Source organism: Rhea pennata, chromosome 31 (genome assembly GCF_028389875.1).
Source record: "Rhea pennata isolate bPtePen1 chromosome 31, bPtePen1.pri, whole genome shotgun sequence".
Taxonomy (NCBI): domain Eukaryota; kingdom Metazoa; phylum Chordata; class Aves; order Rheiformes; family Rheidae; genus Rhea; species Rhea pennata.
Window position 1 is genome coordinate 2599534 of NC_084693.1, and position 22118 is coordinate 2621651.

General features: G+C 50.8%; 1 protein-coding gene across 5 annotated transcripts; it reads right to left on the reverse strand.

Moving 5' to 3' along the window:
* Nucleotides 1-828: 828 nt before the first annotated feature.
* Nucleotides 829-20270, reverse strand: SELENBP1 (selenium binding protein 1). 5 transcript variants are annotated; one of them, XM_062597801.1, is made up of 14 exons: nt 9373-9455; nt 8746-8890; nt 7867-7938; nt 6335-6388; nt 4858-4970; nt 4325-4510; nt 3965-4085; nt 3579-3761; nt 2848-3026; nt 2096-2174; nt 1892-2013; nt 1684-1776; nt 1329-1447; nt 829-1092 (listed from the first exon to the last, which is right to left on the reverse strand). In XM_062597801.1, the coding sequence occupies exons 3-14, from the start codon at nt 7931-7933 to the stop codon at nt 930-932; spliced, it is 1479 nt and encodes a 492-aa protein (XP_062453785.1). In that variant the 5' UTR covers nt 7934-7938; nt 8746-8890; nt 9373-9455; the 3' UTR covers nt 829-929. The 5 variants fall into 5 exon arrangements, with proteins under 5 accessions (XP_062453785.1, XP_062453789.1, XP_062453788.1 ...); XM_062597805.1 differs by lacking the exon at nt 7867-7938; XM_062597804.1 differs by lacking the exons at nt 4858-4970; nt 6335-6388; nt 7867-7938; nt 8746-8890; nt 9373-9455 and adding exons at nt 16464-16576; nt 16695-16748; nt 17451-20270.
* Nucleotides 20271-22118: the final 1848 nt, after the last annotated feature.

The following is a 22118-nucleotide window of genomic DNA, read 5'->3' on the forward strand; positions in this document are numbered from 1 at the left end:
GAAGCGCGAGTGTAACCGGGTGCGTGCGCCTGCCTCGTCCGCGCAGTGAGTGCGCAGTGTGGGCGTGTGCGTGCAGTGTTTGTGTACACAGTGTGCGAGCGCGTGCGCATGCGTGCAGGGTGTGCGTGCACGGAGCTAGTGTCTGTGCATGTGTGCACGCAATGCGTGTGCGCAGTAAGTGCACACACGTGTGTGCATATGCATGCAGTGCGTACATCAGCGTGTAATGTGTGTGCATGCAGTGCGTGCACACAGTGCACGCATGTTCTCAGTGCATGCACACGCAGTGTGTATGAATGCAGTGCGCGCACAGTGTGCTACGCACGTGCGCATCTGCAGTGCGCGCAGGTGCACTGCGCTTGCTGTGCGTGCATGCAACGTGGGCGGTGTGCAACGTGTGCAGTGGAACGCAGCGTTTGTGCGTGCACGTCTCTTGTGTGCATGCAGCGTGCATGGGGGGAGGAGGTGCGGGTGCAACGCGCGTGGGTGCAGCACGCAGCCCCGGGGAAGGACATTTCTTGCCGTGGCCCCTCCAGCCACGCCGCCTCTCCCTCGCAGGTGCCAGCGACCGCGCTCGGTGGAGTTTCCACTCCCGCTCTGTGCTCACCGGCCGCTTGCAGCGGCCCGAGGAGAGCCGGGGGCCGGAGGAAAGCACCTCCCTGCCCACCCGCCCGCCCTTTTCCCGCCGCTCTTCCCCATCCCTCCACAGATTTTTCCCTTGAGAACATCTTAGCGGCTGATTTTCCCGCGCCTTTGCTTCGCGACTCCCAGGCCGGTGTTGAAGGCGAGATGAGGTGGGTGAGCTACGACTGCAGGAGACAACGTGGCTGTTTTATTTCCAAGTTGAAATCGCAGCCCGGCGTGTGCGCCGTTCCTCGGGTTTTTGAGAGGTGGCTCCAGCGCCCCTTCCCACGCCGTCCCCAGGGTGCTCAAACCCAGATGTCGGAGGTGCAGTCCCCGCCGGGGTAGCGGATTTCGTGCGCAAGGCAGGGCCCCTCGGGCTCCTTCCCAAAATCCACCAGGAAGTTCTCGTTGACGGTCAGGCCGCCCCGCTCCGTGTCCACGTCGAGCTGCAGCATGACGGAGCCCTCCCTGCGCGGGGACAAGAGCACAGATGCAGGGGAGCTGGGGTGGGGTGGGGAGGAACGGCACCGGGGCCGTAGGGGGCTACGTGGCTCCTCTCGCCGCGTCTCAGCCCGGATTCGGGATGAGATGTGTGGAGCAGGTGGCTGGTGTCTGAAGCTAGTTGTCCACCAGCCCTGGGCAGGCAACACCTGAGCATGTTTCTAATGAGCGCCCAGACATCAGCTCCCTGTGCTGTCTCCTACCTGATGAGGTCGGGGTAGAACTGCTTGTCCCAAGCACTGTAGAGGGACGTGGTGACATACAGCCTCTTCCCATCCAAGCTCAGCTGGATCATCTGAGGTCCTCCAGGCACTTTCTTGCCCTGGAAGTACATAGAGAACAAGACATGCTGCTGGCACCCACCCACATGGCCTTCGTGGGGGACCTGGCACAGCAGAAACCCCAGCTGGGTGTCCTCCCCATGTGTTGCCCCCACCCAATGCGCTGGTTTGGAGTTGGCGTCCATCTGGATGGCCAACTGATGTTGGTCCAGGCAGAGACAGGACTGAGCGGTGGGCATGGATGGCAATGTGCTGTTGAGGGGACAACTCAACTCACCTGGATCACGAATGGCTCCGGCTGGCTCTGCAGCTCCTCATCTTCGCACACGGTCACCGGCCCACCTTTGCTGATCTTGCCTCCCACAAAGACCTGGAAGCAGAGGCAAAGTCTAGGCAGCTGAGGGGGCAGCCAGGAGATCAGAGCAGGGTGATCACACCCTCCTGCAGGAAGGAAAGCAGCAGGAGACAGCCCAGCACTGGCCTACCTGTCCCACCAGCCGGGGCTTGAAGGTGTCGGAGATGTCATACTGGCGGATGTCCCCGTGCAGCCAGTTGCTGAAATACAGGAACTTGTCGTCCAGTGAGATGAGGATGTCGGTGATGAAGCCTGTGGGAGGGCATGGCGGAGTCACAAAATGAGCAGCGGCAAATGAAGCCTGCGCTGGAGGTGACCGTGGGAGCACACTGACCTGGCATTTCTGGGAGAAGCCACCCCTCCACCTTCTTGCTGGGGACCTGGATCACCTTCTCCGCCGCCCAGTCTCCTTGCTGCAAAAGGCACGAGGCAGAGCTCAGCGCGGGGACGGAGGCCGGGTGAGGCGCGCTGCTCGGCGCGGACGCTGCTCGCCCCGTGGTCAGCGCTGCTGGTTGCCAGGGCTGTAGCTCAGCTGCTTTGCTGGCTGCAGAAACCCTGGTCTCTGCCGAGCCATCGGGAACAAAAGCTCCAAGATCTGACAAAGGGCTTGGGGGGTTGAAAACGTAATTTTTCAGCTTAGCCTAGACGGTTTGGCGAAAGGTATTTTCTGCTTACACAGTTTGACGTTACACACAACAGACGCCGAGAATATTGGCTCAACGCTACTTAAGCTGTTATAAACCCACTACAAAGGTTCAAATAAACCTCCTTTCAAGGAAATCATTGCAGCATGAATCACTGCCAGCCAGAACAAGTTCTCTGGTGAGATTATCCCAAGCCAGCTAAAGTTTTGGAGGTTGTGTGCGTTTACAGCAACCTGCCAACAGGCTGTTGCAAAGGACAGAGAGGCTGTACGCATGGGAGCAGGGATATGGAAGACATCAACGTGGGACACATGGTGCTCCGCAGAGGCGCGCGGCTTATGTAACCAGGAGCCACCACCACGCGGACCTGGCTTTTCATCTCTCTGACTTTTTTGACCAACTCCGTTGTCTCCTACGTCGCCTGCGCTGTAGGGGCGCCTACCTCTGTCTTGTAGAAGCAGTGGATGGCGCTGCTGATGGTACAGCCCACGTAGCCCACGGCTGCGTCCGGGTTGTGGAGGAAGCGGATCTCCAGGGGTGCCGCGTCCTCCCCCACATCGATGGCCTGGATGTAGGCGTGGGTGGTCCAGTCCCACACGTTGAGGCGGCGGCCGTAGCGCCCTGTGAGGGGGGCGGACAGAGCGGGGATCAGAGGGGATCTGCGAGCTGGAGGGTCTCAAGCAGGGGACAGGGCGATGCCATCTGCAGAGTTGTCATCTTGGCACACTTGGTTAATTTGGGGCTTTGGCAAAAGCCACGTAAAGGTGCTCAGTATCCAGCTGGGTGACCATCTCACCAGGAGGTGGCTGGGAAGGGCAGTGTAACTGGGGCTGAGCTGGGCTTTGATGGGGCTCCATCCTTCATTGCTATGGCCAAAATCCAACACCAAGCGCAGCTGGATGGCAGCATTTATGGACCATCTTGGATTGAACTTCTGGAGTTTGCAGCTGAAGTGTTCACGGTAAGTGCACTGGGCATCTCTTTTTTGAGAGGGATCTCTAGAAACTGGGGTGAAATTCACTTTAGAGACAAACTGTCTTGGACAATTTTATCTATACCCTTTAGTTTTTCAGGTTTCACTAGCAACAGAAAAGGCAGCAGATTGATATTTGGCCTCACTGAAGTCCTGCTCAGCATCTCTCTCTTGGAGTATTTGAACAAATGTGTTCTCACCTTTCTTCAGATCATTTGGGTCAAACCCGTATCCCAGGCATTTTGGGATTCCCCATTCAGTGCTTATCAGGACATTATGGCGTGGCTGGTACCAGAAGTCATAACCCATTGGGGGCGTCTTGTCTCCTTTCTCCCAATTCCCCTTGATCTCAAAAGTCTCTGCATCCAGCAGAATGAAACCACCTGATGCAAAAACAAAAGCACATTTGGTAGTGAGGAAATCACCCAGGTTAGCAGCTTAAGTGCTGTAAGACAGATTGACTCATTTCAGAGCAGTCTGAAAAACGGATGGAGAGTCCTGGACAAGGTCTCCAGGACAGCCACTGGGCATGGATGTTATTCCCACCACAGCGTCCTCTCCCGGGGAATTACAGGAGGAAGAGTACCTTTTCCATGGCCTGCTGGGTCCCCCAGGGTGCTGATCATGATCTCCCCACTGCCCAGACAGTGGGAGGTGTGTGGGTAACCCAAGTCACACTTCCAGAACACATCCTCGGGGTTGATGACCTGCAGGGAAGTTCACGTGCACTCTCATGGCCTGGGCTGTCCCCTAGAACTCAACCATTTGCACATCCACAGGAGAGCAACCAACTTCCCCAGCCATCAGGTACTGCCATTTAGACATTAGCATCCTGCCAAGCTCTTAGATGTACTCCAAAGCCTCTTCACCAAGCTGTCACCCCAGCAGCAAGCCGTGATCCCCATCCTCTAGCCATTAGCATGCACCAGTGCCACCTTCAAGGTACCTTATAAAGCCTGGGAGCTCGCAGGTTGGTTCCCACATCCACCACATAAATGCGGGAGGAGATAAGGCTAGGAAGGATCAGGCGGTCGCGCTTCTTGGTGGTATCACCAAAGCAGCTGCTACAGACGTTCCAGCCCGAGTGGTGCAGCTCGTCGCCTATGTTGGGCATGGGCAGGCGGTGGATCACCTGGTTGTATGAGGAACACATTGGGCTTTCCTCTGCAGAGTACTGGCTCACAGCTTGGTCAGGGAGCTTAGGGCATCTTCCAGAGAGTCGGGATGCCTTGGGTAAGCCTGACCCTATGAAGGCGAGCGGTGATACGCACGGGATCTTTGGGCAGTAAAGGGGATTTTATATGCATTTCCTAAGCACAGGAAGGCTCAGAGTCTTGAGAAGAGCAGGGCACGCATCAGCCTTCAGGACTGAGCCAGCAACTTTGGAGAATGTGAAGGACGAGCACCGAAATATTTCTCCTAGCTGGTATGCTGCCACCTGGCCAGGCCAGTTTAGCAGCAAGATAAGGGGTTCCATACCTGGCAATAGTGCAGGGATTTAGGATTAACATCCACAGTGGCCAGAAAGTCTGGTTTCTTCCTCCCAGTGTTCCTGTAGATACAGGGCACATACACAATCTCCTCCCGGGGACCTGTCAACACAAAAACTTTGAGCATCAGCAGAAAGCATGTTCAGCAGGAAAAAAAAAGCCTCGCAGGAGTCACTGGCCAGACCAGATCTCCCTGCAGGGAGGTGGCGGGCTCCCTCCGGCACACACAGGCAGTTGGATGTGCAGGTCTCCACCACGCCTGAGGCACTAGGCTGTGCTCGCTTTGAAGGGGGCTGCCCTGTGGAGACTTGGGCTTGGTCAGTTTAGGATCTTACTGCTCTCGGAAGGGATCTCTGGATCCCAGATCGCCTCCAAGTCTTGAAGAAGCCCGCGGTTTTGGGGTCGCTCCGTGACTGAGGACATGGCTGCCCTTCCCCAATCCTACTGGTGCCACAAATGAAACCACGCCGTGTCTTATTTCCATCACATTTACATGGGCCCAGGAGAAGCTTTAAAATACATGAGAAGGGCTAAGGCTAAGGCTTGCCAGCACTGAAATCAAAGGCAAAATGTCCCAGTACAGTCATACTGGGTAGTGCAAATCTACCACAAGGCAGTGGTGCAGGAGAATCCTGTTCACAAGCCTGCTCGATCACAATCCCTAATCTCTGAACAACCGCTACGGCGGTGTTGCGTGCAGTCTTCCTGTTTGGGTGACAGTATGAGGGGTGATTAGCAGTCTGTGTTATGAAATAGCTTTGCTCTGAACACTGCTTAGCTCTCATTGCCTTGCCAATGGGGAGGTGGTATTCACTCATGGTTGTACATGGGATGAAATACCACCAAAGCAAGAACTAGGGGGGGGAAGAACTGGTCTAAGAGATGTTGAGGAGGAGAGAGGTGAACTGTGACCTTTGGATTTGGTCTGAAGCAGACCAAAGCCATCAGCTGGCTTTTCAACAGGATGCCTTTATAAAAGTTCACATCCCAGGCCCCTTCCCGAAGCATCTAACAGACCAAGGAACTCATCGCCACCTGCTCGGGAAGCTGATCCTACAGCTGGCTGCATGGGAGAGCTTTACAGTGCCACAAAACAACCAGATAGAGCCTGAACCTCAGAAGTCCTGAGGGAATTTGGCAGAAACAGGCAGTGCCGCTGCCTGTGAGAAACTTTAAAATTTGGTTTTGCACAGCAAAGCCACAAGTGAGTTTGCTGTGAGCTGTGGCCCGTCCCACGCCACCGTGAAACCTGAAAGGGCTTGCTCTGGCACCAAGCTGTCATTACATAATTGATATTCGGCCCCAGGACAGGCCAGAAGGAAAAACACTGCTTTCCTAACACTTGCTGGGAGCCCTGGAGAGGGGAGTTAATCGATAATGCCCCCTTGAAAGCATTTTTTTAAATCTTTGCCTGAATTGCAGACAGCTCAGGGCTCTTCCCGGGATGCCCTGCATTTCAGACTTACCTTTCATAGCATCCAGAGGGGAGGCGAAGCCTGGACCACACGCTCCACATTTTTCTGCATGGAGAAAAACAAAACCAAGTGAAAATTCGATGACGCCGAGTTATTTTAATGCCTATTTTGCAAAGGGAACACCGGCTCTGGGTGCCTCACTGGAGAAATCGCAGGCCTGGGTGGTAGCCCCACATCCTGATAGCTGTGGCGAGAGCTTCACACACTCCCTGTCTATGGAAGGAGCCCCCTCTCCCAAAGGGGAGCACCACCTGCAAACGGAGAGCGGTCTGGACTAGCTCGGTGAGTGCTCAACCCCCGCTGTCCACCGCCACGTCCATAACGTGACCAACCCTCTACGGACAGGGGCAAAGCAAGTGATGGTCAGAGAAGGTAGCTCCTTCTTGGACTTCACCGGGACGAGGAACCGAGCTCACATACAGATTTCTGAGCTCATGCTTTGAGGGCTGTGTTGTGAGAGCGTGTGAAGTGGCTATTTTGAGGTTCAGGCATTGCAACAGGAAAACCGCATCCCCTCACCGAGGAGCTTGCAAGGAGACAACTGGCCCCAAGGCTCTGTTCTGTGACGGCCATACTTTGCTGTGCTTCAGTGTAGGGCCATTAATGCAGAGTTTTTGTGGGGAAAATGAGCCCTGACTCCACTGAAGTAATTCGGTGCTCAAGGTCTCAGCCTCCTCAGCAGCCCCGAACACTGTCCTGGGGGTTCCTGAAGCCCTGGAACCCCCATCACACTGCTGTGGGTGTCTCTGGGGTGTTTGAACCCTGCCTGACATATTCTCCAAAGGATTTTACAGCTGCTGAGAAAACTGTCCTTAATACAGAAGAAAGGAAGAGTTTCTTAGAAAACAACCCCACCACCAAAAGGATAATTTTCCCCCATTAATCCTGCAGGACTGAGGAAAGGGAGCAAAACCTCCAATAAAACTGTACAACTCAGCTTTGCTGAGTCATTTTTTCTCTCTCTCTCTTTTTTTAGAGGTTTTTCTCCCACAGTCTCTCAGGAGAGTGGGTTCTGTGAAAAGCATAAAACACCAGTATTTGGGTCCTTGTTCCTTCAAGGAAATGTTACCGCCTGAAGCACTAAGAAACCATCTTTCCAGCTTTCTTCACCTTTTCCCCAAATTGACTCCTGCAAAAAACCCAAACTGTGCACCGAAGACTCCCTGCCATGGTACCTCTGAGTATAACAAGTACAGCTTTTACAGTGAGTACAGGTTGCAGATAAATAAATGAGAGAATAGCTCAGAAGGCTTTTAATCATCAGGCTACCTAAACACTTCCTGGCACTTTCAGTAGCTTGAGAAAAGAAGCCTTCTTCTGGCTAAAGAAAACAGCACATTTAGCCCCATGTTTTTAACCTTCTGATGTGTAGATGTCACAGTAACACAACCAAAGGACCAAGCTCAAGAAGAGCTTAGGAGGACTCCAGAACAGAACCCACAGCTGGTAGACAGCAAGTCACTGGTCAGTCCCAAGCCTTCTCCTCTTGCGAGCAGGTTGCTGTCAAGGGAGAGATTTCTTACCTGTGCTGCAGGTTGGGTTGGGGCTCAGTTGCTGATGAGGAGTGGAAAGAGATGGTTCTGCCTGCATTGTGCCTAGTAGGAACAAGTTGAGAAAGAAGATGCAGCTCTACAGGAGTTCAAATATATAGGGAGCTGGATGGGGAGAAGGAGGAAAAAGGATGCCAAGGGGAGGATCTCATGCTTAGCAGCGTGGGAGGTACCAGGGTAGCCTGTTAGCTTCTTACAGCACTGAAAACATTGAGGGAAACAATTGCAATGCTGTCAGAGCCTCCTCCCCTCCCAGAGGGGTAGGAGCTGTGGCTGCACTGCATAATACAAATGTTCTTGCACATGCTTTTAACCATAAAGAGAAAGCAGGCTCTTCTGCTTCTCTTATTTCCTTAATGGAAACACTGTCTTGAGTTTCCCATGGACCTGATGGTGTGGCCCCGTCGAGAGATGGGCAAGCGTTTATTACATTCCCAGCCACAGAGATAATTTTATGAGGTTGCAGACGTTAATCACAAGCGAAAATGAAAAGTGAGGACTGAGTTTCTTTTAACTGCATGATGAATGCTTGCTGTGGGATGTTAATCTGTGTGAGAGGAGAGCAGAAGCAATGTAGGTTTTCCCCGTGACACATTTAACTTAGAGTGTCGGCTACCGATCCTGGCTGTAAAGTTGGGTGTCAGCTGGTTTGACACGTTAAGGGCTGTGCAGTGGATGCTCAGTCTTTATAGACACATCTTTGCAGGCAAGTTGCTGCCTTGACATATCTAACGCTCACCCCAGCTGTAGACTCAGAAACCAGCCAGCTCAAAGACTGTGCCCATAGGACCGGAACATGGTCTGCGAACAAAGTGATGGCACTTGTTCCATGCCTCCGTGCCCCGCACTCACCTGCTTGGACTCTTGCCTTTCTGTTCAATACTCAACACCATGCCAAGCTCTGTGGAGTCCAGTTCACCACAGACGCGCTTTGCCCCGGGGTCATTACATCCCTCCTATTTTGCGCTGTGCCTCTGACCAGGGAAGGCTTCTTCTCCTAGGGACCCAGGACATAAATACAAAGGTCAGGGCATGGCTGAAGAACAGGCTAGCTCAACCTAGACCCCATACGCACCTTGTCATTCTCCATAGAAATGTCTCTGCTGCAATTCAGGCAAGATAGCTTTAATGGGGCTGTTCCCTTGGGGAAGAGGGATGAGGCCAGTGGTTTAGGGGAGCTATTGCAAACTGCAAAGGATTTGAAGGGTGCAGGGAGACATAAATTTTCCAAAAAAAAAAAAAAAAAAAAAAAAAAAAACCACTAGAGGGACCAGGTGAAGCATCCCACTTCAGCCACCCGGAGTCACTGCCTATCAAGGTGAGGCAGATTCACACTGCTACAGCTGCACCCACATTTTACATTCCTCAGGACAACTCATGCACAAGATGAAGGAAAGGCCCATGTTCCCCGATATACTGAAACCAGGACCTAAATGCCTGGGAACAAGCCATCGAGAGGATAGAAGAGTTTGCTCATACCAGAAGAAAAGTGTCCTCCTCTGTCTTGGCCTGGGCAGACCACAAGCAGACTGTGTATTGCTGAAGAAGGAACTGTGTTGCCTTTGCATCATTGCTGAAGCAGCACCTGAAGGTCTTCTGGGTCCAGCTGAGGCTCAAGGCCACGCTGTGTCCTTGCCTTGCTGTGGGACCACCTGGAAGTCAGAGACAGTGGTCAGCCAATAACATGAGGCACAGAAGACCTTCTGCATCAACTCCCAAAACACAGCCATCGGGCAAATGAGTACTTCCCTGCAAGGACTTGTGTAGGGCCCAGCCAGACCACAAGGAGAGGTTTCCGGAGTAGATTCACCTCACCTAGAAGGGGAAATGAAGCTCTTTCCAAAGCTACCCCAACATCAACATCCCAACACCAGGGACAGCAGCTGAGAAGACCCTCAAACAAGAAAGTCACTAGGAGCCCTGGAGGATCAGAAGGGGATGTCACACTCATATAAGTAAGACCAGAGAGAGCAATGGCCCTGGGATCTCTCTCAACTTTGTGCTCTCTAGTCAACGGGGAGAAAAGGACATCTCAGAAGGTGATTTCTCCAGCCTTCTTTGACATCTTGTTTAGGAAGCTCTGAAACTGTTCTCCAGAAGGGCCTGTTTTTCTCCTGGGAGCAGTAAGTGAGCACAGGAGAGCTGCAGCAGAACATGTGAAGTGTGAAAGAAGTAAATGAAGATGTTTTCTTCCAAGGCAAATACATAAAAGACTAGCTCACAAAAGGATCCTCTTTATATCCTAATTTTTGCAACCTTTCCATTTCAGAAAGAATAACACACTCTTATACAATCAATATTCCTGTCTTGGGGATCTCCAAAACCCTAAGCTCATCATTAATTACTGCTGAAAACAATACAGAAAGGTTCAGTGAAGCAAGACATGGGAAGATGTAGCCGATGCCAAGAACAATTTTATTAGTGTTTAAAGCAGGAGAATTCAAAAAACCATCATACAAAGCAGTGTCAGGAAACAGGCATCTCTTTCTAGAGTACATGCACACCCTCCTCCAGCTCTAACGTGCTTGGCCCAACCTCTGCCCAACCTCTTGGCAAACAAGTCAAAACTGCTCTCCTGCCAGGGGAAGACTATTCAGGAACGGCCTGGCTGAAGAACAGTAACTCCAATGGAGTGGGTGCTTGACTTTGGTTTGCCTTCAAACGTGAGCAAACTCTGGATCACAACAGACAAATCAACAGATTCCCACCAGGCACTGGTATAGCAGTAGCTAACAGGCTGGAAACGTCAGGGCAGCCCTCTGACAGGCCTGTAGCCAGGAAGCAAGGAACGGTGGGTACGCGGGGCTCTGCCGAAAGACGGCATGTGCTGCAGAGCTCTAGATCTGAATGAGCGCCCTGGTCTCTGAACTACGCCCACGGATTTCCTTGCACTGAACACAAAGTGTGCCTGGACTCACGGCTCAGAAACACAGTCCAGCAAGGACTGTAATGCCAGGCCATGTGACTTTGTTCACTCATCTGCCTGAATCAAACCTTCCCAACAAAGCAGAGCTTCTATAGTTTATGTTAACAGCAATTTAGATTCCAGTAGTGCATGGGGACCCCCAACCCAGTTACCCACCACTCTTTTAACACCTGCACTAAAGGGAAGAGAGAAGAAGAGAGTCTTTCACATGGGGCCTAGGCTAAGATATTGGAGGTAGAATCTCCATCAGGGAAGTGGATTGCACGAGCAAGGCAAGGCCCACAGGCTTCCTTTCCAAAATCCACCAGGAAGTTCTTGTTCACAGTCAGGCCACCATTCTCAGTGTCCACATCAATCTGCAGCATGACAGAGCCTTCCCTGCAAAAGAACAAGAGAACAGATATTATGGACAAGGAAACCATGCTCCTGCTGAGGACATTCCTGCATTTCACTCTTCTCTGTCTAAGAAAAGTTCTTCTCTTTAACACCTTGTCTTCTACTGAGAACACAGCTGAGGCCCAGCTGCAGTAGCTGCATGCACCAGCATTTAGGGGTTTTACTGAATCCACAACGCATGCAACCACTAGGCATGATGTGAAGAGAGGCTGAAGCTTGCCTTTGTGTGGGAGATCATCATCACCTTTGCTAAGAAAAACACCTCTGCTGGATACACCGGGAGATGCTGCACCACAGCCATAGCCTGGCTCAAGAAGATCCACGGATGGATTCATGCCACAGAGGAGACAGACAAACATGCACTCTCCCAAGTAAAACTAGGGCACCACAACTCCACGCGGGGAGCGAGTTCACCTCGTCCATCCAGAGAGGTGTTGCAAGTCAGCTGCCTTTGTAATTCAATGTGAATAAGCTGTGGGTATGAGGTTAGGAAAATCTGTCTCCCTGCAACCTCAGATGAGTCCCTGTAGCTCCTGGATGAGGCCCCGTCTCCCTTTGCTAACAGGGAGGTCCTGCAAATGAGCCTGGACTACCCATGCAGAGGGACAACACTGCAACTTCCCTCCTCCCAAATATTTCTTACCTGACCACTTCTGGGTAGAACTGCTTGTCCCATGTGCTGTAGAAAGAGTTGGTGACATACAGCCTCTTGCCATCCACGCTGAGCTGCATTTTGTAAGGACCGCCGTACACTCTCTTGCACTGAAGGCACAACAGACAGCAGTGACTCTACTGGCTTTGTGCTTTGAGCAGAGAAGCAAAAGCAGGAGTAGAGAAGCAGAGCAGAAGAGCTGGCTCTCCTCCTGACAGGGACATTGGAGCAAGGTTCTCCCTGGCGCAAGGAGAGCTGAACTTTTCCTCCGGTCAAGGAGAGTGTTCACCCGACAGACAGAACCTGCAGCCTCTGAGTTAACTGGGATCTCTTTCAGCTGCAGGGAACATTTCCACCATGCTCCAGCAAAACCATGCTGTGCTCGGATGGGACACAAGCGAATTCTTCACTGTGGCCTGGCAGCGCGATCACAGCATCGGCAGGCCCAGCTCTGCTAGCTCCAACCCGCTCAGCCCAAACAAGGAACCCTGCAAGGCACAAGCCTACAGAGAATTCACCATGGGCTGTGCCACAAGCCAGGGCACCAGCATATTTACTCAGAAAGTACTGGCCTGAATCTCGTGTGACCACACTGCCTTCCTATGCTTTTCATACTTGTTAGGTTAAAACCATCCGGGTCAGGCTTTTAAACACTGCACTGGCAGCTGCAATGCAGACGTGCCCCCAGGAACCCCGGGAAGAGAATTAGCAGAGCAGAGGCGGCTTGCAGAGGAAGCAGCAGGGGCAGGGGGCCACATAACTCACCTTGATTACCAAGGGCTCTGGCTGACACTTCAGCTCTTCATCTCCACACACAGTTACAGGCCCACCTCTGAGGATACTGCCTCCCACAAACACCTGGAAGCAAGGGACAAGGAGACATGTTGTCTTCTAACCACTGCTGGACACTGCTAAGGAACCCAACAAAGAAAGCCTCTCTGGTGCTGTCTTACCTGTCCCACCAGCTTGGGGTTGCAGGAATCGGAGATGTCATACTGGCGGATGTCTCCGTGCAGCCAGTTGCTGAGATACAGGAACTTGTCATCCAGCGAGATGATGATGTTGGCTGTGAAAGCTAGGACAGAGAAGCAAAGAGCTATAGGGATAAGGCAGCACCAGCAGAAAACGTGTTGCGTGGAGCTGCTCACAGCTCCTGCCATTCTGTACACAGTGAGTCCACTAAAGGAAACCTGCCCAAGCAGGACAGGCTCCAGTTGGGGAAGCAGCGTATTTCTGGAGGTGTGCACAGCCACTCTAAAAATCCTTCCATGATGTTTATGCAGCAAGGCATTGAGGGTCAGCGAGTGGGCTTTGCTAGGCTGCACAACCTAAGGCTTTTGGAGGAAAAAAAAACCCAAACAAAAGTAAAAAACCCATATATTTGTCTTGAATCAGGGCGCACTAACCTGGCATCTCAGGGAGAATCCATCCTCTCACCTTCTTCGCTGGGACCTTAATCACCTCCTCTACTGCCCAGCAGTCTCTCTATAGAAGAAACAGGAACACTATAGTGTGAGCATTTCTGAGTGAAAATACTTCACTGTGCGTGCACAGATGTGCATACACGCACACACACGTGCGCACACAGAGCTAGCCAAATCTGCATGAGGAAGGCTGCCACCACACAAGGCTCACCCACTAAGAGGAGACAGAGTTAGGGACAGCACCCTCTGACACAAACAGCAAGGCTGGGATTCACCACTGTGAATAACCTCTGAGATGTGCAAACAAGAACAGCTCTTCAGGGTTGGTGGGAGAAGTGTAGCTGCCACGTGAAGTCTCAGTTCATTCTGAGTATACACACAGCAGGAGGATGCGACCCTGAACTTCTCTCCAGAACTTCTAAATCACCCTCTAGGTCGCAATAGTTGGGTCCCTCATTACTTCCCGTGGTAACTGCTAGGACAATACTTGCCTCGTTCTTGTAGAAGCGATAGATGATGCCACTCAAGGCACAGCTGACGTATCCCTCAGCAGCATCGGGGTTGTGGAGGAATTTAACACTCAGGGGCAGAGAGTCCTCCCCCAGGTCAAAGCACTGGACGAGGGTACGGCAGGACAAGTTCCACACATTCAGGCGGCGCCCAAAGACCCCTGAGTTCAGGTCAAAGGCAGAAACAAGTCAGAAGAGGTGGTACTGGCCCTGTAGACTAATTTTTCCCAAGAACATGAACAGACAGGGAGAGTCACCGCAGCTGCGGCCAGCAGTAGCAGAAGAATTTGAGTAGTTCAGGGAACAGCGGGGGAAGACTGGGATCAGCCACTCCTAAGCACAGACACTGCACTACCACTACCTGTAGCACTGCCTGTAAAATGGGCCTTTCTGGGAGAATTCAGCCTGCCCCCTCTCTCTAGCACTAATCCTTTCCCCAACCACAAAGGCATTCTCCCAAGACCATTTGGCACCTTTATTCCCTCACCTTTCTTCAGGTCATCTGGATTAAACCCAAGTCCTGCACGTTTTGGGACTAATCCAGCAGAGCTTATCAGAACATTGTGGCGTGGCTGGAACCAGAAGTCATGTCCAGTGGGGGGGACTCCACACTCATTCTCCCAGTTCCCCTTCAGCTCAAAGGTTTCTCCATCCAGGACAATAAAACCACCTGGAAGAAAAGCACAACAGATCACTCACTCCACTTCCAAACCGATACCATGCTTTGTGCGTTAGCCTCACTTAAAGGGTGCATCAAGCATGATCTTCAAAAGATTTCCTCCCTTGAGATATTCAGCTGCAAAGGCTCTACCAAGTGGATTTTGTTGGGCAAAATGATGTGTATTATAGCTTTCCATATGGGCTAAGTACAACCAGAAATGATCCCAACTTATAATTCACCTAGATGTGCATTCAGTGGCCCATGTTACCTGTGTTGGCAGGGTTCAACCCACTGCCCCATTCTCAATTGGTCATGGATGAACCCCTAAAAAAGATTAAATGGCTGAACGTGTGGAGGAGACCAGATTTTTCTCCATCCCTTGTTTTCATGTCCCCACCCTGGACCTCAGGCCTGTGGGTGAGTTTTGTTCAGCACAGAAAGGCTGAGAGTTCTTAACAAGTCTGAGTTTGCTATCTGAAATTTTGAAAGTCTGAAGTTTTTAGGGTTGTTATTTTTCTGACAAGAATCACATTCTTGGAATGATTATAGGGAAAATACCTTTTCCATTGCCAGCTGGATCTCCCATGTTGGAAATCAGGATATCACCATTAGGCAGGCTATGAACTACACAGAGGTGGCCCTTGTTACACTTCCAGAAGACATCCACTGGCTCAATCATCTGAAAAAATGTTTACACACACACTTAAGCCCCTGATTGGTCAGCTCATTTCACGCTGCCTGGCAGAGCCTTTGGCCACCTGAGAGTTTTGAAAACCTCTGACACTTGCAGGAAGTGCTTTCTGCCCAGGAACTCACACCTGACAGACCCTGCTCCTCCTCAGAGAGGAGCAGAGATGCCTCTGAGCTTTCCTTTACATAAACATGAATGCAGCAGCACCTAACTTGTGACAGCTTGTTTGTCCACCTCACTATTTGGGTGGGGGTCACGCACACGTGTGACACGACTCCCAGCTAGAAGACATTCCCTGCATGCAACAGGCAGGGAGAAGGCAACAAAATGGCCATCAGAAACATAGACCAAGTCCTGTGTAAGGCTTTCTTGGTCTAGAAAGAAAATAGTTGAAATGGAAGTATGACCCAGGTCTTAAAATCAGAATGGAAGAGAAGGTGAAGAAGACCTTTCTTCCTTGTATCTTGTTCCAGAAGCACCATTTCCCAACTCCTTCCCAGAAACTTGTCTTGGAGTCACCTCAGGCATACCTTGTACAGTTTGGGAGCCCGGCACTGTGTTCCCACATCCACTACGTAAATGCGGGAAGAAATCAGACAGGGAAGAATCAGCTTGTTCCTTCTTGTTGTGATACTGTCAAAGCAGGTGCTCCCAGCATTCCACCCTGAGCAATGCAACTCGTCTTTGAGGTTGGGCATGGGCAGGCGGTGGATCACCTAGGCAGTCAAAGGCAGAATTAGAGTTCATTCAGGGAGATAAAGAGAAAAAGGAACCTAAATGCAAGCAATTACTTAGTGAGGATAACACTGCTCCCTGCACTGGTGCAGATTTGTGGAGAGGTAAGAGCATACATGCAACTAATCGGTTCAGAGATACACCGTTGATGTGGATAACCTGGACTTGCAGCCTCGGGAGGCAGGCAAGTGCTGATTCCCCATTTGAGATGAGAGCAGACAGAGTGCATAACAGAACACCTCTGAATTTGCAGTGCAACAGAAACATGCTCAACTCTGCAAAAGTGCTGGTTGCTCTGAACCCATCTGTCACTAGAGACCATCTTCCATGCCTCTGACAGGGTGGTTCAGTGCATGGGCTCTAATGCTCAGTAGTAGCAAGATCCTCTGGAAGCGAGTTGGGAAGTGAGTCACAGTTGACATGTCCATAGGGACACAGAGATGGAGATGATTCAACTGGAGCCAAGTATAAAGGGAACAACAGAAAGTGTAAATGTACCAAATCTAGAGACATTATGAAGCACGGAGCAAGCAACTAGCGCTCAGTCCAGGAAGAACGGGGTCTAGACACAGGTACCTGGCCATAGTGTAGAGATCTGGGGTTAAGATCAATGGTGGCCAGGAAGTCAGGCTGGTCAATGCCTGTTTCCCTGTAGGTACAGGTCACGTATGCATGCTCCTCTCTGGGACCTTTCCATCATAAAAAGAAAAAAAAACTGAGTTAAGACATGCCATGAATCAGTCAGAATGGAAAAGAAAAGCTTTTTCCCAAATGCCCTCCATTCCAAACACACTTGAGAGTACTTGCCTTTCACAACTTCTGGGCAGGTTATGTACGTCTGGCACTGAACTCTGCATCGGTCTGATTTGAGAAGAGAAGAAGAAAATGAGAATTCCACCTCCTTTAAAGAAGCCTTTTCAAAAGGCTCTGTCCCACCAGATGGACCTTCTCCCACCCCGGCTCTCAAAGGGGCCCTCTGTGGCCAGCATCTACCTTTGTTGCAGTAGTGACAAAAGACAGGAATCCTCCTTAAAGAGCCACCAGGGGTGGCTCACAGATAAAACCACTGCTCAGCTCCATTCTGCATCTTCTGAGCTCCTCAGCGTTCCCCTCCCCATCAACTGGGAGGGACAGAGGGTTTATACTAATAACCAGGTCTAAATGTCTAGCCTGGAAAGGATGTTTTGGAAAGTACGTTTTAGACCTCGTCTCTCCGACAATTCCCCAGAAGAAAGCGAGGCTCCCCTCAGCACAGATGCTACAGCCAAGTGGAAGGCACTTTTCAGGGCACAAACAAGTCCCTGGAACCAGGGTAGTAACTAGAGGAAACGGACCTTCCATGCCAGTCAGACACAAGGCTGCACTTAAGCCCCCTGCTTCCTCCTTCCTGCAATGCTGGACAGGCACAAACCTACCAGTCCGCAAGTGGGACTGACTTTCGAGATGCAATGTCTGCAGCCTGGAGACAATGGCTAGAGTAAGATGCAGCAGGGAGGCATAAATGAACTTTACACAGCTTTGAGCTTCTGGAAGCTTGAGTGGAGGCTTCAGAGTATTTCTTACCCATGCTGAAGGTCTTTGGATTCACTCTCACCAAGAGCAGAGGTGCTGGAACTGGAGGTGCAGCTTGCTGTCTGTCTCACTGGAGTGGGATGCGTTGTGCAGAGGTTGCTCCGAGGGGGCCTTATATACCAGTGTGAGGGGTGGGGAGGAGGAAGTAAGCTCCAAGGGAGGAGCAAACACTCCTAAGCATTTGGGAGGTGCCAGACCAGCCCTGTGGCTTGTTTCTGCCTTGCCAACTACCAATCTAGAGGAAAAATCTGCTGGTCCATGCAGGTCCTTTCCTTAAACATAGGCCACCCATATCTGATTCTGGTCCTCTGATGATTTCCAAGGGGACCTCTTCACACTCTAGAGACCTCCATGTCCCAGCTGAGACATAAGCTAATTAAAGTCATCTCCCAAATCCAGGCTCTTGCAATACAAATGTGCAGTGGCTGCAAATTCCACACAAGGGATGAGAAGAGCAGCTAGATAATGGGCCCCATCAGCAGCCTCCTGGAAATTATGGGCCTTGAACATACAGAGGCCACTAAAGGTACCTCTGACATCTGGACCCTGATGAAAGCCATGTCTCCACCTGAGAGCTGGGCTGCAGCTATGGACACCCCTGCCATCAACTCACAAAGCTGGGCCCAGAGTTTCTTCTACTTATATAGAAAACATTCCAAGCTTCAAAGGACCAGGGGCTCGGATGCAGGGCTCAGGGAGGCAAGGGTCTCCTACAGTGCTGAAGTCAGGAGCTTCTGAGGAGCTGCTGACATCTCCCAGACAACTCCTAGGAAACATTAGGCTAGAAACAGGTGCCTCAGGAAATGCAATCTCTGCCATATTGATGCAGCACTTGCAAGGTCAAGATATGGCTGCTGCCTCTCAAGTTTGCATCTGCATACAGAAAAGTCAGCCCATCTGTGAAAACTAAGGACCTGCAGGATTGGGGGCAGCTCAGCACTGTCAAACTTTGCCTGAGCAGAAGCCACTTACTCTCCCCACCTTGCTGAAGCAGAACAATGCCAATGACAGAGATGTCTCCATGTCCAGCTGCTTGGATGAACTGCAGCTCTGAGCGACAGGAACATGGCCAGGCTGCTTCAGGACCACTGGCCACAGCAATTTTCCCTCTTTGCCCATCACCCCAAAGCACAGCCACAGTGGGTGCTTGCAGTATGGACCTGACTGGGTGCCAGAACACCCTACAATGAACGGCTGGATCCAGAGAGTGGGTCCCCCATCCGGCCCCTGAGAAAGTGCAGCCGGGATTTCCCCCGGAGGGCAGATTGCACCGTGGCGGGTAGCTAGAAGAGAGGAAAGGCATCAAAACCTCCGTCTGGGAAAGAGAAAGCAAATCCACTCCAAGATGTTCAGTGATTCCCTCAGTATCTAGATAATGAGAGCTAGGGGACAAATCATTAACACTGCCCAGCTATCCATTCTGGTCAACGCAAATGCAAAGCCCCATGGCAGACAGTAACACCGCCTAGCACCAGTGCAGATGGATGACTTGCAAAGTGGACCAACTGCCACAAAATACCCATTGGAATAGCAAAGATCCCAGGGATTCAAAGGGATTCAAGGGTTGGAGAGAAGTGCTTTGGAAAGAAGAGTCCTTTCTTGAGACCTCCACAAGCCTTGCTGTTGTCAGATGCCAAATTAAAGCAGGAAGAAAATGCCAGGCATCGTGGAACGTCAACTGGTTTATGCTCTTCCACCATATCTTGTGGAAGATCTCACTCAATCAGCAGGCAAATTATATGTGATGAGTAATTAATTGCTCCACGTAGAAATGCAGAAACATCTGACAGAACCACTAAAAAAGCCCTGAGGAGATCCCTCTCAGAAGAGAGGACAGCTTAATCCATCTCACTAGGGCTGTAATTAATGGCTCTCTGTTTTCCAAAGAGCTCTCTGAACATGGGACGAGCAGGCACAGGGAGCAGCCAAATGCTTGGTCCTCTATGGTACCATCAGATTCTTGGAAGAATTCACAATTTCTTTAGCAGAAATCCACCTAGCAACTTGCAGGACAAGGGGCAAAGCCAGCCAGAAAAAGCATGGTTACCTATCACAGCCAGACACTTCCATGTAGGGAATGTAGAGTTAATAGGTTGGTAGGAAGAACTACAGGTTATTACTGACAAGCTACATGGTATGCCAAGTTTCTCTGCCAAACAGGGAGAAGGTGTTAAAGTATCACAGAGGAGAGAGGAAAGAATGCAAAAGAACAGTTCAAGACCTTATTTTTGGGAGTCAAGATCCTGGGCAATGGGGACTGAGGTGAAGGAAATGATGTCCTCTGCAAATACCAAGAGAGGTAAGGAAAAGTTGTAGTGCCCAGCGTCAAGGACAGCCTGTTATTCTACAGCACTAGGAAAGCAAATATGACAGCACGTGAGCTAAAATCACAGCACTAGCCTGTGCTGCAGTGCCCTTTTGGACCAGAGAGCAGTGCTCACTGAAAGATCCTCAGGCCCTGATGGGATGGTGCAGCTGCAGCTCTGGGCCAGCAATGACAATTGTATGCCCAGCAGCAGCAGCCACAGCCAGTGAATCAACCAAGGTTCTCCGCATGGTTCATCACCTCTTCCATGGGAGGTGCGTTACAGCCACCTGGTATCGCACCAGCTGCTCTTGCTTTTTTGTGTTTCAGCACACTAAAGCACTCCAAGATAACGCAACAGACTTCAGGGAGCTAAGTAGGTGTCCAAGATGCCACCAACTCCAAACCCCTTGGAGACTTGATGAAAGACCACCACATATCCCCCACACTGGACCAAAGACTGACTGGCCAATGCCGTAAGACTTGGAGTGCTGGAGAATGGCTGCCTTTCCCCACTCAGGGCAACATCAAACCCTTCAATTGCAACTGCACGGAGAGAGCTCTTGCCACTGGAAGAGCTGATTCCACCTTTTCTATAAAATACAGCACACAGACCTTCAGTACTGCCTGCCCAGGGCTCCCCGTCAGCTTGAGGCTGTCTCTTGCAAGGCCTGTAGATCCCCCCAGAGTGACTAGAGCTGCCTTTTCCCCATTCTCTGCTTCATTCCAAAGAGCTCAACACTGTTCACTCATAGTGGTCCGAGATGAGCAGCCCGTATTTCCCCAACGGAAAATGAAAAGGGGTTTTAGATGTTGTATCTGATTTCATGTGGACCTTTTTTGCCTGGCTGGCATGAAGCACAACCAAGCCCAAGGAAGCACGAGAAGGGCATGCTCCATTAGGGGCAAATTCAGGTGCTCAGCTGCTGCCTCTGCACATGCTTTTGCTGTCACGATATGCATGTCTCACTGCACCTTCTTCTTGCATCTGCACATCTACTAATTAAAAAGATCATCAGTCTTCTACTCATTAACTAAGTTTGCTGGCCATCCTATTTCGTTTGCTTTGGTGACGTCCTTGGCATACATCACAAAACCAAGCTGTGGGGTGTAATGTCTTCTAATTAAAACTGATAGTAGGAAAGATAACAGCAGGCTTGGCAGCATCAGCAAGAAAGAAAACGATGGTCAGCACAGAACAAAATCAGTATCGTGATGGAGCCCAGTAAAAGCTCATAGCATTTACTGCAGGCACCAAGGTGAAATCTACTTCTCTCCTCCTGCCTATCACTTCTAACCCTGATGGGGAAGAACATGCTATAATTTTGATAATAGGCATGACTGTATTATGCAATCCAGTGCAGCCTGGCATAATGCAGTAAATGCATCAAGACAAGATCCTGCTTCACCAAGAACACTGGGTCTCCTCTAAACACCCAAACTACGACTCTCTTGACTGCAAGAGCACTGTCTAACCTTCCCCTGCTTCTCCAGGATGAAGGTTCCATCTCTTCCCATCTGATCCCCTCATGTAACACTACAGGTACACCAGGACATCTAAGCACTGCTCACAAGCTTGGATTCTCAAACCCCCTGCTCTATACTTTTGACCCAGCCTCCATACTCTCTCTGTGGCCTTCTGCCAAAGTCAAACAGTTCAGCTGGGTACTAAGCACCACAAGAACAGCAGGGTTTGCAAAGGAGGTAGTCAGCACCAGTACCCCAGCAAAAAATGCCAGCAGAGGCACGTTGTCCAGGTCCTTCTCCTGCTCCAGAGCCCCCCTGTGCTTGACTCCATACTTGTCCATTCCCCTCCTTAGGAGCAGGACAAAAAACACACCATCCAACCCTTCTGTCAAAAGGCACAATTTTCCACCCCATATGGCAAGGGCAAGACAAGAATTGGAGGTTAATGTGCAAACTGGCGACATGGCACAGGAACGTTAACAAAATTCACTGTTAGCTTATCCAGGATGCCAGCTTGAAGCTCTGAACATTAGTAAGAGCCTGACCCGCAAGGAGTCTGCCTATAGACAGCTTCCAGTCCATCTTGGAGATGTTGTGAAGCAAGTATTTGCTGGCAAATCTGAAATTCATAGAGTCAGTCCAATTTGCCCCTTTTATTCCTATCTGAACCTCTGTGAGGATCTGAGTAAAGATCTCCTTTTAAATGACTTGCATTATAAGTGAATAGGTATTAATCCTAGTTTAGTATTTGCCTATACAAGTGTTGAGGGTTAATCAAAAAAACTGCCTTCCTTGTATCATTTTCCAAAAGCTCCCGTGTTCTTCTGAGAAACATGTTTTGGAGCCACTTCATGCATACCTTACATAAGTTGGGATCCTCCTGGAAG

Excerpts from the sequence above, each read along its gene's own strand:
- SELENBP1 (XM_062597801.1), bottom strand. The coding sequence starts at position 7,933 with ATGCAGGCAGAACCATCTCTTTCCACTCCTCATCAGCAACTGAGCCCC. Across the intron at positions 4,511-4,857 it reads AATCCCTGCACTATTGCCAG|GTGATCCACCGCCTGCCCAT; the intron begins GTATGGAACCCC and ends TCATACAACCAG. Across the intron at positions 3,027-3,578 it reads CCCAAATGATCTGAAGAAAG|GGCGCTACGGCCGCCGCCTC; the intron begins GTGAGAACACAT and ends CCCCCCTCACAG.